The sequence below is a fragment of the Manacus candei genome, unplaced genomic scaffold, assembly GCF_025592945.1.
Source record: "Manacus candei isolate 608988 ecotype Guabito, Panama unplaced genomic scaffold, ASM2559294v1 h1tg000040l, whole genome shotgun sequence".
Lineage (NCBI taxonomy): Eukaryota > Metazoa > Chordata > Aves > Passeriformes > Pipridae > Manacus > Manacus candei.
Genome location: NW_026138088.1, coordinates 1,240,144 through 1,255,711, shown reverse-complemented (window position 1 = coordinate 1,255,711; position 15,568 = coordinate 1,240,144). Strand labels below are relative to the sequence as shown.

Below are 15,568 nucleotides of genomic sequence, written 5' to 3'. Positions count from 1 at the left end.
ATCTCACTGTTATTTGTCCTTTTCTATCCATGTTTTTCCCTTTAAAATTTTGGAATTGAATTTGAAACGTTCTTATTCTTGATCGTTGCTTGGAACTAATATTTAGATTTTGGAGTCTGAATTTTTAGTACAAAAAGCACCAATTCATGGCATCATGTGAGGAACAATCAGTGTCCATCAGTGTACAAGGGAGAGCAGGCACAGTTAATCTATTAATGCTTGTGAGATAGTCAAGAAGGGTAACACAAGACTGAAATAATTAGAAGAGGAAATGTGGGAGGACCAAGATCCTGTTACTTTGAAAAACTTAAGGAAAATGGGCTTAAGATGAGGAGGTGTGAGCTGCCTGTGTCCCTGCTGGGATGGGGGTGTGGGGACTGTGGCGGGGGGGAGTTTGGAGAGCCCCGTTCTCTGCACACCACGGTGACACTGCTCGGGTGAAGGATGTTGAGATGTTACTGCAGGTGCGGGGATGAGCAGCCTTTTCACTCGGGGATGTGCACTTGGGAGGGAAGAAATGGCCAAGTCCAGCTGTGATGTCCCTTGCCAGGCTGGCTCTGGGCACGGCTGAGCACCAAACAGGGGTGCTCTCAGCTCTGGAAACGTGTTTCAAACCGAACCTGGCCCTTTGCCACAGCCCTTCAGTTTTGCTGCTGGGCAGATTAATGGCTCTGCATACCTTGCCAGATCTGTGTGTCTCCAAGGGTTGGTGGCTCAGGAGACAAGTCCAGACAAATCCTCCCAAAGATAAAAGAAGTCTCTTTGAGACCCCTGTAATGTCAGAGCCCCGAGGTGTGTGCGCTGCCAGGGGCTGTTCAACCCAGTGAGCACACAGTAGGCAAATCAAATTCCGTTAAAAAACCCCAAAAAACAGACAACCAGCAAACAGACCTCTAGAAAACACCACAAACTTCAGCAGGAAACTTTGGGGAATTTTCCTTCAGTCATCTTTCACTCAGGCTTGATAACTCCTTTGGCAGGTCGCTGGTGAAACACATTTTGCTGCTTTTCAACGTGCCTTGGGCATCACTCTGGATTGGATCAGATGGACACTTACAAAAGAGGTAGCAGGTAAAAGCTGTTTCTTAATATTTACCATTGGGAAACTAAAAATCAATCAAACAGCCAATACAGATCATGTCCTATAACATTATTCAGACATCCATTTCTACAGCGTTTTCTCCTTACGGTCAGTACAAGGAAGCAGAAACCTGCTGAAGTGAAAAGAAGAGCCCTTTTTCCAGCTTATGCCTTTATTCTGGTCTCACTGTCTTTGCTCTGAGATTCCTTATCCAGTGTCTTGACACACAGACTTGTCCTTTGCACACTCTCAGCGTTGTACCTGTGGTGCACAAACTCCTTGGTTTGTCATCTTCCACGGAGCTTTCCTGAACACATCCCCTGACATGTCTGTGCTGCACAAACCCTTTTGTTACCTCTGCTGTGGGATTAACGGAGCTGACACACTCCAGCCCCTCCTCTCAGGACAGCAAGTTCGAGTCAAGCAGCAGCTTGTTTGTCATCTCAGTGATAACTCTATGACTGATAGACCCATCACTCAGAGAAGAACCTGACATACCTTTACAAAACTTTTTTTTTTCCTGAGCCAGGTTCTAAAATTATAGTGTCTGTGTATTTTATATTAAACATTTCACCAGAAATCCTTCATTGCCCTGCAGATATGGGACAAAATCAATACAACTATAAAATAAAATTAGGCTATAAACCCAAGAATTCAGGATTCTTATAGTTTGCATTCCTGGAGTGAAAAGAATTTCTTGTCAGACATTCACATTTGCAGCTGGACAACACCAGAAATCTGCACCAGTGACCTCACCCCCCGACTGGTTTTGTCACAAGAACTTCCTCTCAGGGAATGGGATTTGTTAAGATTAAAAACCAAACCTGGAGTTGTTTGTCCTGTCTTCTGAGGGGGTTTCCAGGTCTGATTGTTGTAGGGAGTAAGTTTGGTACAAAAATGTGCATTAGCAAATGTGTCAGCCCTCAGGAACTGCCTGTGCTGAACCATTGAAAGCTGCTTCTCCTGCCTCTTCCAAAGCAAACCCCGCAGAAATGGGTGAGCTCCTGAAGAACCCCCTGCTCCCCATGGGCTTTTCAGGCCACTGCTCCCTTCAGTTCTGCCCCTGTTTCCCCCTGTTCTCCCCATCTTGTCCCTTTCTCTCTGTCTCTTTGCTGGTTCTTACTTTTCGTCACTGTTTTTGTCTTCTGTCACAGTTTTTCCCTGTCACAGTGAAGCCACTGCCCAAAGCCACCATGCCTCATTCCAGAGGCAGAGCTGGCATTGCCGGTGTCAGTGCTGACAGCTGATCTTGACAGGTCACCTGAGTCACCGCTGAGCCAAAACCAGGCACCAGCACCTTGGGACTGCAGAGGGTTGTCCTGCATTGAGGGAGCAGGTCCAGAGCTTTGGGGTGCTCTGAGCCACGAGAACACTCCATTAATCTGGTGTGAACAAGGGCTCATGAACACTTCTCAAGGCCAAGGAGAGAAGTGCTGAAGGATCCGGTGATGTGTCGCTGAAACACAGGCTGCACTCTGATCCACTCTGGGGGAGAGCAGTGTTGGGATGCTTCCAGTCTGGGCACATCCCTGTTCCCACTCCCCCTCAACTGGGGAGCCTCTGGTGACAGCAGGAGCTGGGAAGGTGCTGGTTGGGCTGGAGCCATGGGTTGCTTTTAGCACAAGCCCTGAAAAGTTTCCTCAGCTGTCAGCTTGGAGAGGGGTGGTAGGAAATGAAATAATTGATTTCTGGGGCTGGAAAGTGATTCCGTTTGGAATTTCAGCTGGGATAATACACCTTCAACAGCATGAGAGAGAAGGGGGCTGAAACTGGTGCTAAAGGTTGGTAACCTCTGTGTGAACTGGGGGAGGAAGTGAAGAATTCTCCCATCTGCTGCTCACCCTGTTTGTTCCTGTAGGAGTTTCCTGCGACCCAGTTTAACAGCTTTATGTTTTACCCTAATGAAACGTCTCCCAGCTCCTGCTGCTCTCTGGAATCACTTCCCATCCCACTGCCCCTGCTCTGCAGAGTGCTCAGTGGTGTAGTTAAAAACCCGAGTCACTCTTGTGTGCCCCACTGAGGGGCTGGGGATGGTGTTGCCTCCTTATTCTGAGCTCCTGCCAGCAAGAGGAGACAGAAGGAATCAGGATGGAACCCAAGCCACCCCCACACTGTGAGCACTCCCCTCTCGGGGAGGCTGCCTGGCTAATTCCTACCTGAGAAAAGCCAAACTGCACTGAAATATCACAGTAACTCCAAAGAAGCGAAGATTGCAAGAAGATCATCTTTATTTGAGTAGATGCAGCAATTCAGTACATGCAAGACCTAGAAATAATTGCAAAACTGACTCTATTTGCAGCTGAATCACCATTTGGTGAGTGTAGCTGCCGAAACTTTGTGTGCCCAAGAACTTTCTGTGCTTTAAAAGTCGTTTCCAGCGGTTCAGAGTGATTCCTCTCCGTCTCAATCCCCGTGTGCTGTCTCTTTTCTCACTTTGCAGATGACCTTTGGAGGATCCTCACTGCTGTTTCCCCTCTCCCCGCTTGTCCCTTTTGTCTGCAATAAATGGAGAGAAGGAACAGCAGTTATTTAAGCCCAGCTCACACGAGCCCACTCTGTGACGGGCACTGAGCTTGGCTTGGGCCTCATCTCTCATTCCCTTCTCTCACAACTTTTCCTCTCCATCTCCTGGATTTGACTCATCCCTTTTAAGATACTGCTGACCTCTAACAGCTCAAGGCAGGTTTTAGTGGCGTGTTCCTGCAATTCCCCTGAGCTGGCCAAGCTTCAATTCCTGTGTCCTTTCATCTGGGGAAATGATTAAGTGTTTTGTGCTTTACTTTGCCTTTACTGTAGCAGAGTCTGGGATTTTTTTTCCTCATGTCTGACATCTTTTAATGGCTGAAATTTGTTCAGTTCTAGTCAGAGACATCATTTGTTACTTATTAGATTTTTTTCTGTGGCAAATCAATGCAGACTCCTCTCTAGAAAGGACCAAACTACCAGAGTTATGTGTATTTCCTTTTATAAAATAAAACTTCTCCTGAGAGAGCAAGGATTCTTACCAGGAGTTCCTGAAAGGGAGCCAAACATCCTGTGGAACAAAGAGAGAACAGTTGAACAAGGAGTTAACACATGAAATGCTGTGTGAGACAAGGATGGATGAGAGCAAATTCTCTGTCAGTCAGGTACATTGTGGTGGTCAGAGCAGGGATACCCATCTCCCTGTGCTCCTTCTCAGCCAGGGAGAGGGAGTTGTTGTAAGAAACATACTTTTAAACAACTGCATTGGGAAAAGACAATTATGGAAAAGGAGGAATAGAGGAAATCAAAACCTTTCCACCCCTGTCTCATTTTTTCCCTCCTGGAGGCTGTGTGGGATGACAGAGAGCTGTGCTCCCATGTGGGGTGACTCAGGGGCTGAGCAGGCCCAGCCTCGCTGCCTTCTCTTCACAGTATTTCCTTCCACACTGATTCCTGAGGGGTAAAAGCTCTCTGCCTGGCAACAGGAAGTTTATAGCAATTTGTTCTTAATTTTTATACCCTGTAAAACATTATTAACTGCACTTTTCCTGACTGTGAAGCAGCTGATCACTCTAACTGTTAAGTTACACTTAATCTCCTGTGTTTTCTTCCCCTTTAGAAACTCTCTGAGGTCTCATCTCATGTAAATGGGAGCTGTAACATTTCTACTTCTACCAGGGTCCAGAGCAATTAATTTGTTACAAACTGTAGACCCCCGGGAGTGTTGGCAGGTGTGTTTACTGAGGTGCTGTGGCAAGTGAGCACCACGGCAGGGTCAGACAGAAGGTTCTTACTGGGACTCCTGGCCTTCCAGCAGCTGTCTGTAAGTGGCGATCTCTTGCTCCAGCCGAGTCTTGATATCCATGAGGATCTTGTACTCGGTGTTCTGGCGCTCCATCTCAGCTCGGAGCTCTGCCAGCTGTGCCTCCATGCTGCCAACCAGCCCCTGGATCTGCGCCAGCTGCGCCCCGTAACGCGCTTCCGTGTCGGCCAAGGTGCTTTCCAGCGCCGCTTTCTGCCAGGGGGAACCACAGAGGGGCTGGTGCCACGTACAGGACCCTCCACGGGGAGGGCAGTACGGGCCCATCTCGGGGGGGGGTCAGGCAGTGCAGAACTGGACGTACCATGCTGAGCTGGGACTGCAGCTCGATCTCCAGCCCTTGCAGGCTGCGCCTCAGGTCAGTGACCTCGGACTTGCTGCTCTGCAGTTGTTCGGTGTTAATGGCCACCTCCCGGTTCAGCTCCTCGGTCTGAGACAGGGAAAACAGCACGTGAGAAGGATGGGCTGTGTAGGGCTGTCACAGCTGCTCTCTGTGCCTTTTAGCACTTGTTTCTTTCATGGGTTTTTTGGTCAGTATTTGCACAGTATGGAGGGGGTTTACCTTGCTGTGGAACCAGGCCTCAGCATCCTTCCTGTTCTTATCAGCCATTTGTTCATACTGGTCTCTCATATCCGCCAGGATCTTGGACAGGTCAATGCCTGGAGCAGAGTCCAGTTCAACACTGACCTGGCCGGCTACTTGTCCTCTCAGGGCACTCATCTCCTGTGGGGATGGCAGAGGAGACAAAAGAGGGCACAATCATCACTGAAAACATTATGAACCTCCTGTTCTTTCTTCAAGGGCTAAGGCTGACTGACTGCCCTGAAGTACTGACGGGGGGTCCCAGCCTACACTGAAATCTTTTCCTCACCGCTGGAGGCCCCAGGGCAATCCTGAGGGACTCCACATCTCCACAGGCTGTTTCTATAGTGCCGCTTTCAAACGCGTTTCCTGGGTTTTACCTCCTCGTGGTTCTTCCTCAGATAAGCCAGTTCCTCCTTCAGGTTCTCGATCTGCAGCTCCAGGTCGGCTCTGGCCAGGGTCAGCTCGTCCAGGACGCGGCGCAGGCCGTTGATGTCGGCCTCCACGCTCTGGCGAAGCCCCTGCTCGGTTTCAAACCTTCAGAAGGCAAAACAAGCCCGTTCAGGTTCGCTGATTAACCAACCCACAAGAAACACATTATTTTATATGAGAGTGTTTGGGTTTGTAGGATTTATGTGGTGCAGATGGTGCTTTCAGCAAATACATGAAGGGCTGAGCTGCACAGACAGGATCAAACCAGTGTTCACACGGGGGTTTTATGGCCATTATGTTCTTGTTTCATTGCCCTTTGGCTCAACAGGGGGTTTTGCCTACTCACGAGACCTTTCCCCTCTCCAAAACGACTCACTTGGTTTTGAAGTCATCAGCAGCCAGCCTGGCGTTGTCAATCTGCAGCACAATCCTGGCATTGTCGATGGTGGCATCAAGGATCTGCAAACAAAGGGATCTCATTGCTGAGGCTGAAACAAGTGTTCTCTGCCTCCCTGCTCTCTGGATAAGAGTGAAGACTCTATTTCATCTGTAGCTACTGCAAACAGAGGTGTAGGGAAGAGTCAATGATTTGCAGCAAACACATTGCACAGATTTATCTCAGACTTCTGCCAGGACTGGCAGCTTGGGACGTATCCTTGTGTCTGGTGTGTGAAGTGGCTTTAGGTGGAAAAGCCACTTCTCTTAAGCCTCTCTCCACTGTGAGACAAAACTATGGACTGGCTTAGGGGGAGAGGACTTAGAGGTAACATCTTGGAACATATTTTCATTTCCTAGAACACCCAGGATAGTGTTTATTTATTCTTTTAATGCATCATGAAAGCCTCTAAAGGAAATGTTTATTTAGGAGGGATCCCTGTTCAGTTTTACCTGGAAAGCACATCATTGCCTGCCACTTCTAAAACTCAAAAACACAAAAACAGCTGGAGCAACATTTTCCCTCTCTTAATGAAGGGGAGTGAAAGAAAGGTGGGAAAAGAACACTGAAGGAAAAAAGTCTCATTGCCAGTTCTGCCTTCAGCAGAGCTCAGATTCTAAATCAGGAGCGAGGGTGGATGGGTTGCAGGAGGAGCAGGAACCTGCATGGGAGCGGTCGTGAACTCCAGGCTGAACTCCGAAAACTAAACCTCAAGTTTTCTTTGATTTATTTACATAGTTTAATCAGCGACTGCCTGTGTTTTGCAGGGTGTGTATCACCTCAGCAATCTGTTATCAGGCACCCATGGGCTCTTGGGGCAAATCCTGCATTTATATATGGCATTGATTACTTCGTGTCTGCTGCTTCCTTCTTCACTATGCCAAATGTTTTAGTGCTTTTATCTCCATTCCAAGGTTAAGTAGGGGAAAGATGAAAGAGAAATTGTCCTTAGCCCATTTTTATTCTCATTGTTAAAGCAATATGATGGGGCCTCTAAGGGTTTTCAAACCTTATGGCAGGTGAGAGGTACAGAGACAAGCAGGTTGCTGTCACTGCTTGGTTCTCTTTATATATCAGTTTATATATGGTGATATGTACATTAACTGGTCATAAGCGTGTACATGACCAGCATGTGTGTATGTACATGTGTGTGTACAGAGAGTTAAGTACTCAGACATCCCACACTGACTGGTTTGTGCCTTCTCCTGGCTAACATCTAAAAAGCAGATAATTCCCTGCTGACATTTTCTTTATCCCCCGCCCATTCCTTGCACATCCATCTCACCTCCCTGCAAGGCCCTCTGGGGGCTCCCTCGGGAAGGTTTGCTCTTTGGGTTTTCACGCCGTGCTTCTTAAGAGCAAATCAAAGATGGATTTTGGTAAATATTAACACCTACCTTGTCTCGAAGGTCCTCAATAGTCTTGAAATAAGAGCTGTAGTCCCGAGTTGGGCTTGGCCCTTGTTTTTGGTACCAGGTTCGGATTTTAGTTTCGAGGTCAGCGTTGGAGTCCTCCAGGGCGCGCACCTTCTCCAGGTAGGACGCCAGGCGGTCGTTCAGGCCTTGCATGGTCGCCTTTTCGTTTCCCGAGAGGAGCCCGTCGCCGCCCCCATAGCTGAAGCTGCTGCTAAAGCTGCCTCCGTAGCCTCCCCCCAGGCCGCTTCCCAGGCCCGAGGAGACAAACCTGGCCGAGGACACGGACACGCCCCTGCCCCCGGAGCCCCCGTGGATGCTGGGGGCCCTGAAGCTGCCGCCGAACCGCAGCGAGGAGCCGACAGGGCCCCCCACCACGGAAGAGCTGGTTTGCCTGAAGCTGTAACTGGCCATGGCGAGGAAAACCAAGGACCTTGGAAAACCAAGCTGCACTCACAGGTTCCTGATCCCGAGGCAGGAGTGTGCCCTGCTCCCCCACCTCACTGCTTTTAAGCCGGTGACAAGGGGAGTTGTCTCCAGAAGGTGTTATCTGAGACCCATGGAATTTATCAGCCCTAAGCCCTCTGCCAACACGGCAATTCCCTTATTGGTCAGTGGCTGTGGAGTGGGCTGATTCCTTCCCAAACACCTCCACACACGGGAGGCGATTCCTCCCCCTGACCACCGCCTCTTGAAGCAAAAGGTGGGATTTGGAGGAGGCGTCTCCGTGCCGAGGGGAGCGTTCCTACACCTGGTCAGAGTTTACCTGCATGGAAACAAAGGGCTGGGAGTGCACGGCCCCCGCTGCGCGCCACGATCAGAGGGCCTCACACAAAGACCTTCTTGTGTAATCTCAGGAAAGAGTTTTAACAGAGTGATTCAGCCTGATAACAGAGCTTGAAAGGAGCCGAGCTGGTGTGGACATGGACAAAACCTGTTCCTACCCCTCCGTGTTCCTCATTTCCCTTGAGACAGGTTTTTCTTTCAGAAGTGACATTTTCTCTGTTTTTTTCTTTGCTCTCCATTCAGTTTGGGCTGACAGAGAACCTGCTGCATCTGAGAGTCTGGTTTTCTGCAGAAAATCCTTCTGCAGAATCCTTCTGAAGCAGCCATGGTTGCATTTGTAGCAAAGAGAAGCATTAACAACTCTGAGTACCTGGGGAGTGAGGAGAAACAAGTGCCTGATTATACACTGAGTCCTTTGATTGCTGCTCAAAGAGAGAAGTGATGAGAAGAAACAGAATCACTTAGTCTTCTGGTCTTTGAAAGTCATGAAAATGTTATTTCTAAAATTTTCAAGTCTTCTGTTATGCAAGATGGATTTTCAAAAGCTTTTGCTACTGCAAGCTCCTCCCTAAGCATCCCTAACACACGAGGGGATACTCACAGCTTTCCTTCCACTCTCCTTCCTTCTCACTCCCTTCAAAGTTCTGGAGCTCCCCAGAAGTGCTTTGGAGACAGAGGGAGTGCTGTCCTGGCAGTGTTTGCAGCTCTCAGGAGCAGCCAGGCCTTCCTATGCCCATGAAGAATGCTCCAGGTATTTCAGGCCACACAATAGAGCTGCACTCCCTGTGTACAGAGGTGTCAAACTGTGGGGCAGCTTCAGGGAGGGGAAGAACAAACAGCACACGGGAAGAACAAACAGCACCTGTATCACCTCTATCAGGAACCGTGCAGTGACTCAGGGATGCAATAAATCACTGGATACACACAGGATGTGTGCCACACTTCAGCCCTGGACATTGAGCTGAGTTCTTTCCTCTCTGTAGAGAGCTCTCCACCTGTACAGTGAAGCTGTGCAGCCTCTCCTCAGAGCCACAGGGCCACTGCTGCTGCCAGAGAAACTACGTCCTTCCTCCTGGAGACCTGAATGTCCTGTTCAACCCCGGGTGGGACAAACCTGCCTGGCCAGTAACTGTTCCAAGGGCTGTGAACAGGTGAATGGTGGTGTCAGGAGGCTGCAGTCTGCCTGCAGACAGAGAGAAAGCTGCAGGAGAACAGTTATTTTATCACTAAATACTCAAGTCCATAGTTAGAGCATAAAGAACATCAGTCCATGTGCTTTTCTGCACTGAAGTGCAAGAAGCTGAAAGGAGAACAAATCCCAGTGTGTCCTTTTTGGTGTTTGTCTCCTGCTGCAAGGAGAAAGGAATGTCCTTCCCCTTAGGTACTCCTTCAGCATTCCCTGGACTCCCACGTCAGGACCTCAAAGCAGTGTATTTTGGGGTTTTGCAAAATGAAATGTACGTCTGTTCTATGATCCAACTCATGAAAATGTGGATCTGGAAGGCCTCTGCACTCCCTCTGCAAGCCTTGAGTAAAAGCAGCAATCACCATGTGTCACACTGGCAGAATATTGATCAGGTACTGCAGGCACGGTGGGTTGGCATCGGCTGGCAGGGAAGAATCTCCCAAAGAATGAACTGCAGTTCTTCATGGCAGTTTGGAAGTACAGCTGAAAATGTCAGGAGAGGAAAGGCTTGGGATACACTGTCAAATGGATTAATCTGATTTGTACCACCAAATAAACTTCTAGTACCAAATCAGTCCCTCACACAGCATTTGTGCTAAAACTGAATTTTAAGTTTCCAGAAAGGTTTTGGTTTTTTCTTTTAACTTCCATCTCTGTTTTACCTCAATGGCTGCATGTGTTTGTTTTTGTAGGGACTCCTTTAAGGTGAGAACATGTACTTAAATGCTTGGAAAAGCCTTTAGTATGGCCAGTGAAAGAATGTGCTTTTAGCATTCGGCATAGGTCTCATTTTCTCCCAGTACCATAAACCTAATTTATTGTAGGGTCAGCTTTTGCCCTGTAAGGAATGGTCAGCACAGGGATTTTCCTTTATCTGCACCTTATCAGAGGGGAAGGGAGACACATTTTTTCAAGCAAAGTCATCCAGTCACACCCAAGCTCCTGGCTGGCACTGGGTTCTGCTTTACTTTTATGAGCTCTGCCTTACCAGTCCCTGCTGCTTTATAAAATCATTATTGTTGTTTCAGGGTAGTTTTATTAACTGTAAACTCTTTTTTCTTGCCCTTGAGTGACTCTGGCACATCCTTCTCTCTTCTCACATCCTGCTGTATTTGCTGCCAGGAGTTGCTAATGCAATTCCAGTTAAATGAACTTGCTGGACATTTTAACCAGCTTTGTTGGTGGCTGCAATTCCAGTGATGCTTCTGTGGATGAATGAGCAATGTAGAGTTATTATTCTGAATCTACCTTTTAAATTTTTAACTGTTTGTTCCTTCTGGTAATTATTCCTTTCTGCCTCTGCTTCCATCAGTGATAATGTGATGCCTTTTCACATCCACATTTTTAGTCTCCATCTCTTCTCTTGCTCATCCAAACTTTGGCTGCCCCTCCCAACCAATTGTGCCACAGACCCTCTTAAGATCCCAACTTGGGATGTTTTTCTTCCCTTTTGAAGACCACAGGCATGAAACATTTGCAGCTCTTTAATTCAAGCACAAAATTCCATATTTTTTTCTTTAAACTTCCTCGTGAGAGGAACCAATGACAACAGGCTCTGATCTGCAGCTGGTAGCAAGGTAACTGTGGTGAATGTCTGCCCAGAATACATTTCTCACCTGTCTGGCTTTTATAGCCCATCATTAATCTTTTTCCTTAATCCTCACAAACCTGGCATTGCCATATAGTCCCCAAATGTGCCAACAGATTCAGAGACAAGGATGTTTCTGTGCTGAAGGGGCAGGTCCCAGCACGTGCAGGGACGGCTGGGAGCGGTTGGGGAAGGGGAGGGAAGAGCAGAGCAACAGTGGGAACTTGCTCAGAATTACTATTTTTGCAAAGTAGAGGGAATGTGGTGAAGGGGAATGCATGTGGGAATGCACAATTTCTGCATTGAAAGAGGTGAGAAATAAGGTCATGAAAGGGTTCTGTGTTAACAGAAATGAGGAGAGTAAGACACAGGACAAACCATTCCTGTCCAGGGCTCTGGGTCGTTCCCGGCAGAAGAGAAACGATGGATCAATGATTTGAGCTGAACTGGAACCATTCCTGCCCAGGCTCCTGCAGAGCTACAGAATTTAATTTCTCAGTGGTTGCCATTTATAGAATATTTTAATAGGTTAGTATGAGGAAAATAGCAAAAGATCCTGAAGAGCTCAAGCACTTCAGTAATTGCAAGCAGTGTGAATACTTGGCAAATCCTTGAAACTGGCTGTGGTGTGGAAAAGCCTCATTATTGTCCCTGTTACCCTAGAAACATAAACAGCTTCAAAGTCTTTATCAGTCCAGAACTCTAATGATAAAGCACAGAAAGGACTAAAGTACCTGAGACAGGAAAATAAAACAGATTTTCTTATCGTGTGATTAAAGACTGTGTGGGAAGGAAGGCTCAGTTGGGCACCAAGCCCTGAGGAGTGAAAGACAACTCACTGGATGTACTTTTACACTTCCTTTAACCTGTTATCTGGCTGGTAAATCTCAGCAAGGTATGATGGGGCTGGAAAGTATTATTTAAGAGCCAAGCATCCAAGGGCCAGGATGACGTGTTCCAGAAGTCAGGTTTGTGCAGGCAGCGGCGGAGGCAGCGCAGAGGCTCTGCCAAACCCTGGCAAACTGAGCCTGTCCCGGGCTGGGGGAGCTCTGGGTGTTGGACTCTGGCCACGTCAGTGCAGTCACAGTGAGGGAGGAGGCCTGGAACTATCACAGGGATCTTCCCATAGGCCACGTGGAAAATTCCTACTCAAAAATGCATCCCAGATTTGGGAGAAACAGAGAGTAGATGGGGTGCGTAGCAGAACTGAGCTGCTTTATTCTGTAAAACATTTGTATGTGTGTTATTTCTATCTATGTGCTCATATATTTATGTCTACACACACATATTTGTACTCACAGAATTATAGATTATTATTTCTCTCTCTAATTTCATAAGAATATATTCTGATCATGGGGATAAACCACGGCTTCCAGTAAGGGCTGAGATTTTACTGTGCAAGCCTTAAACACATGTTCTGGATTTGAAAACAAGGAGCTCTCTTAGTACCCTCCTGATGGATCCTTGGATTTGGGCTTTCCCAATCCTACAGGCGGTTTCATACTCGGTTTTGCTTGAGAGGAATTCTTGGAGTCTCCAGATCTCTCTTGGGCTCAGTGAGAAAGTCCAGCTGTTGCTCTGCGAGGGCCAGTCCTGGAGCCTCCGGTTTGGGAGCTGCTGCCAGGGAAGTGTTTGTAAACACGTGGTTCTCATGGCAACTCTCAGCCCACAGAAAGCCCTTGGGAGCCCTGGCTCTGGCTGCCCTGGCTGGCCACACAGCTTTAGGGGAGGAGAAGGGGATTTCTGGCTACTCTTAACACTTTGTACCACTTTCAACCAGGAGCATTTTCCCCGTGTACCAGGCAGGTCCCTCCCCAGGCTGTTACCTTAACTGGGAGCTGTGGTTTTCCACCAGCTTCTGACACCCCAATTCAGCTTTAAATATCTTCCTTTTATTAAAAACCGAGGTCTGTGCCAGTTGTCTGTATTTTGGGCAGCCCAAGGCCACCAAAGCAAGTGACTGGAATGTGCCTTTTCACTCTTTCCAAATGGATTCAGCTTTAATAACGTAAGAACTGGTGAAATGATTTCTAACATTTCCAACAGACAGGAGCAGTTGGCATTTGTTTAAAATCTCTGTGTGCGTGTGATCGCTGTGAACTTTTGGCAATTATCGACATCGGGTTGTGGGAAAGAACTGAACTAACACTGGGAATGTTGTAAGAAAATGTTGATTACTGAGGCTGTGGGTGCCTTTGATCCCAGCCAGGGCTGGGAGCACAGGGGTGTGCCAGGGAAAGGTGTTCCCTGGAGCCAGGCTTGGCGGAGCTGTGGAGCGTGGGCTCCCAAACGGAGCCATTAGGAGTAATTGCAGCCTGCAGAAACCTCTCTTTAGGCACTGCTAACACAGCTCTGAGAGTCAACCCCAGTGTGGCTGAGAGTGCTTGGCCTTCATCAGGGAATCATGGAATGGTTTGGGTTGGAAGGGACCTTAACACCCATCCAGTCCCACCCCCTGCCATGGGCAGGGACACCTTCCACTAGCCCAGGTTGCTCCAAACCCTGTCCAACCTGGCCTTGGACACTTCCAGGGATGGAACAGCCACAATGTGGAAATACTTAAAGAATTCTGAGGTTTGTTGGGATTACCACTCCACTGTGTTATGTATGACGTGAAAGAATAGAAATTGTTAATTGGAATACAGAGAGAAAGGATTTTTCCTGCAAGAACTCTTGTACTTGGTTAACTTGGCTGCTGTTATTTTTCACGGTTATGGTGGGCTGGTAAATGTGAGAAATGTCACAGGAGCAGCTTCCTCTCGTCTCTCTTTTTGTCACAGGCACAGCGAGCCAGAATTCCTTTTCTCAGTTCTTGAGTTCTCGTGGGCTGAGAGGGAAATCTGCTGTGTCACCTCCGTGCTCCCATTTCCTTGTGGCCAGGAGTGCCATGGCCCGGCAGGAGTGTGCACAAAGGCACTGGGAGCTGCACTGGGCCGTCGTACCTGTCCATACCTAGGAGCTGCCTTTGCAAAAAGAAACATGTGCTGTGGGTCTTAATCCTGCAGGTACGTCCTGATCCAGGGGGAAGCCAGAACTGAGCCTCTCGAACCCTCCCAAAGCCACGATCCCTGGATTTGGGGCCTTGGGAAGCGGGAGCGGCACCGAGCTCCCCCTGCAGGCCCGGCCGTCAAACACAGCGCCTTTGGATTCACCCTCCTCCCGAGCGAAATGAAAATACAAACCTGCCGATTTTACTGTTTTTTAAGCTGTTCTTTCCTTGGCCAAACCGTGTCTTAGGGTTGAGGCTGAATTTAATTTGGAGACTGTTTAGAACAGTTTCTGTCACAAATCTTAGTGTATATTTCCTGAATTGCCACCAGAGGATGCCGTGTGAGCCAACCCAGACGGACACGCTGCCCGTCACCTACGGATAAATCCTGTCCGTGGTACGGAGCTGTGGGACCTATTTCTGTGGTTCCTGGGACACAACAGTGGAGCAGAACTGGGCTCAACCACAGCATTGCCTGTACGGGCACTGCCAGCGTGCCCCACCTAAAAAAGAGCAGAAGGGAAGCGGGAGAGTCGAGAGCGTTCCCAACAGACAGCCTGGAACACAGTTGGCTCCTTTCTGAGATCACAAACATTCTTCCTAGTTAAGCTGTGGCCGAAGAAGGTGTTTGATCCCAAAGACCATTGTAGCTGCCTAATGCTGAGGGGTTTGAGGTGGTCAGCACTGGTGATAGGAGAAGTAAAAGGGAGCGGAAGGAGAGCAGAGTCTGTTACTGGCACAGGAGCAGGAGAGCCCTGTCATGACTCCAGGGACAGGTATTTCTGCTTTGACTTTACAAACCTCCTTTGTTTCCCAAGGAAATAGTTTCTCTGACTCATCTCTTTTCTACTGTGCTCAGAATTCGGCTTTGGATTGTAACATGGAACAGTTTGATGCCTTTTAAACTAAGAACTACCCTGTTATCCGAATCTGTTTTGCCTGACCCAGATCTCTTTGCAGACCGAAGCGCAAGTGCACAGCTGTGTGACAGGATAGGAAATGTTGGTGATTTAGGAGCTGTTCAGGGAACAACGAGCTTTGTGAGACCCACCTGGGTCTGGGACAGGGTGGCAGTGGAGCCACTCCCCTGCTATGTGACCAACCCTGTTCAGCAACTTCCTCAGCCCTGCAAACCAAACACTGAAATGGAATCCGTAAGTTTGAAATGACTGAAATATTTCACCTTTCTCTCTTGAGCCCAAATAACATGAGCATGGTCTTGGTTAGGAAGTTTGAACCTTGCCTGCACTCTGCCATCCTCCACCCAGAGCTTGCACGGCCATGGAGCTGG

General features: G+C 48.3%; 1 protein-coding gene and 1 long non-coding RNA gene across 2 annotated transcripts in view; one reads left to right on the top strand and one right to left on the bottom strand.

Moving 5' to 3' along the window:
- The window catches only part of LOC127474194 (uncharacterized), a 102,652-nt gene that overhangs the window by 39,100 nt on the left and 47,984 nt on the right, over positions 1–15,568 (top strand). The window lies entirely within an intron of this gene.
- On the bottom strand, positions 3,305–8,517 carry LOC127474166 (keratin, type I cytoskeletal 19). The gene is made up of 8 exons (XM_051794667.1): positions 7,714–8,517; positions 6,257–6,339; positions 5,829–5,985; positions 5,428–5,589; positions 5,170–5,295; positions 4,840–5,060; positions 4,087–4,115; positions 3,305–3,577 (listed from the first exon to the last, which is right to left on the bottom strand). The coding sequence occupies exons 1-8, from the start codon at positions 8,140–8,142 to the stop codon at positions 3,540–3,542; spliced, it is 1,245 nt and encodes a 414-aa protein (XP_051650627.1). The 5' UTR covers positions 8,143–8,517; the 3' UTR covers positions 3,305–3,539.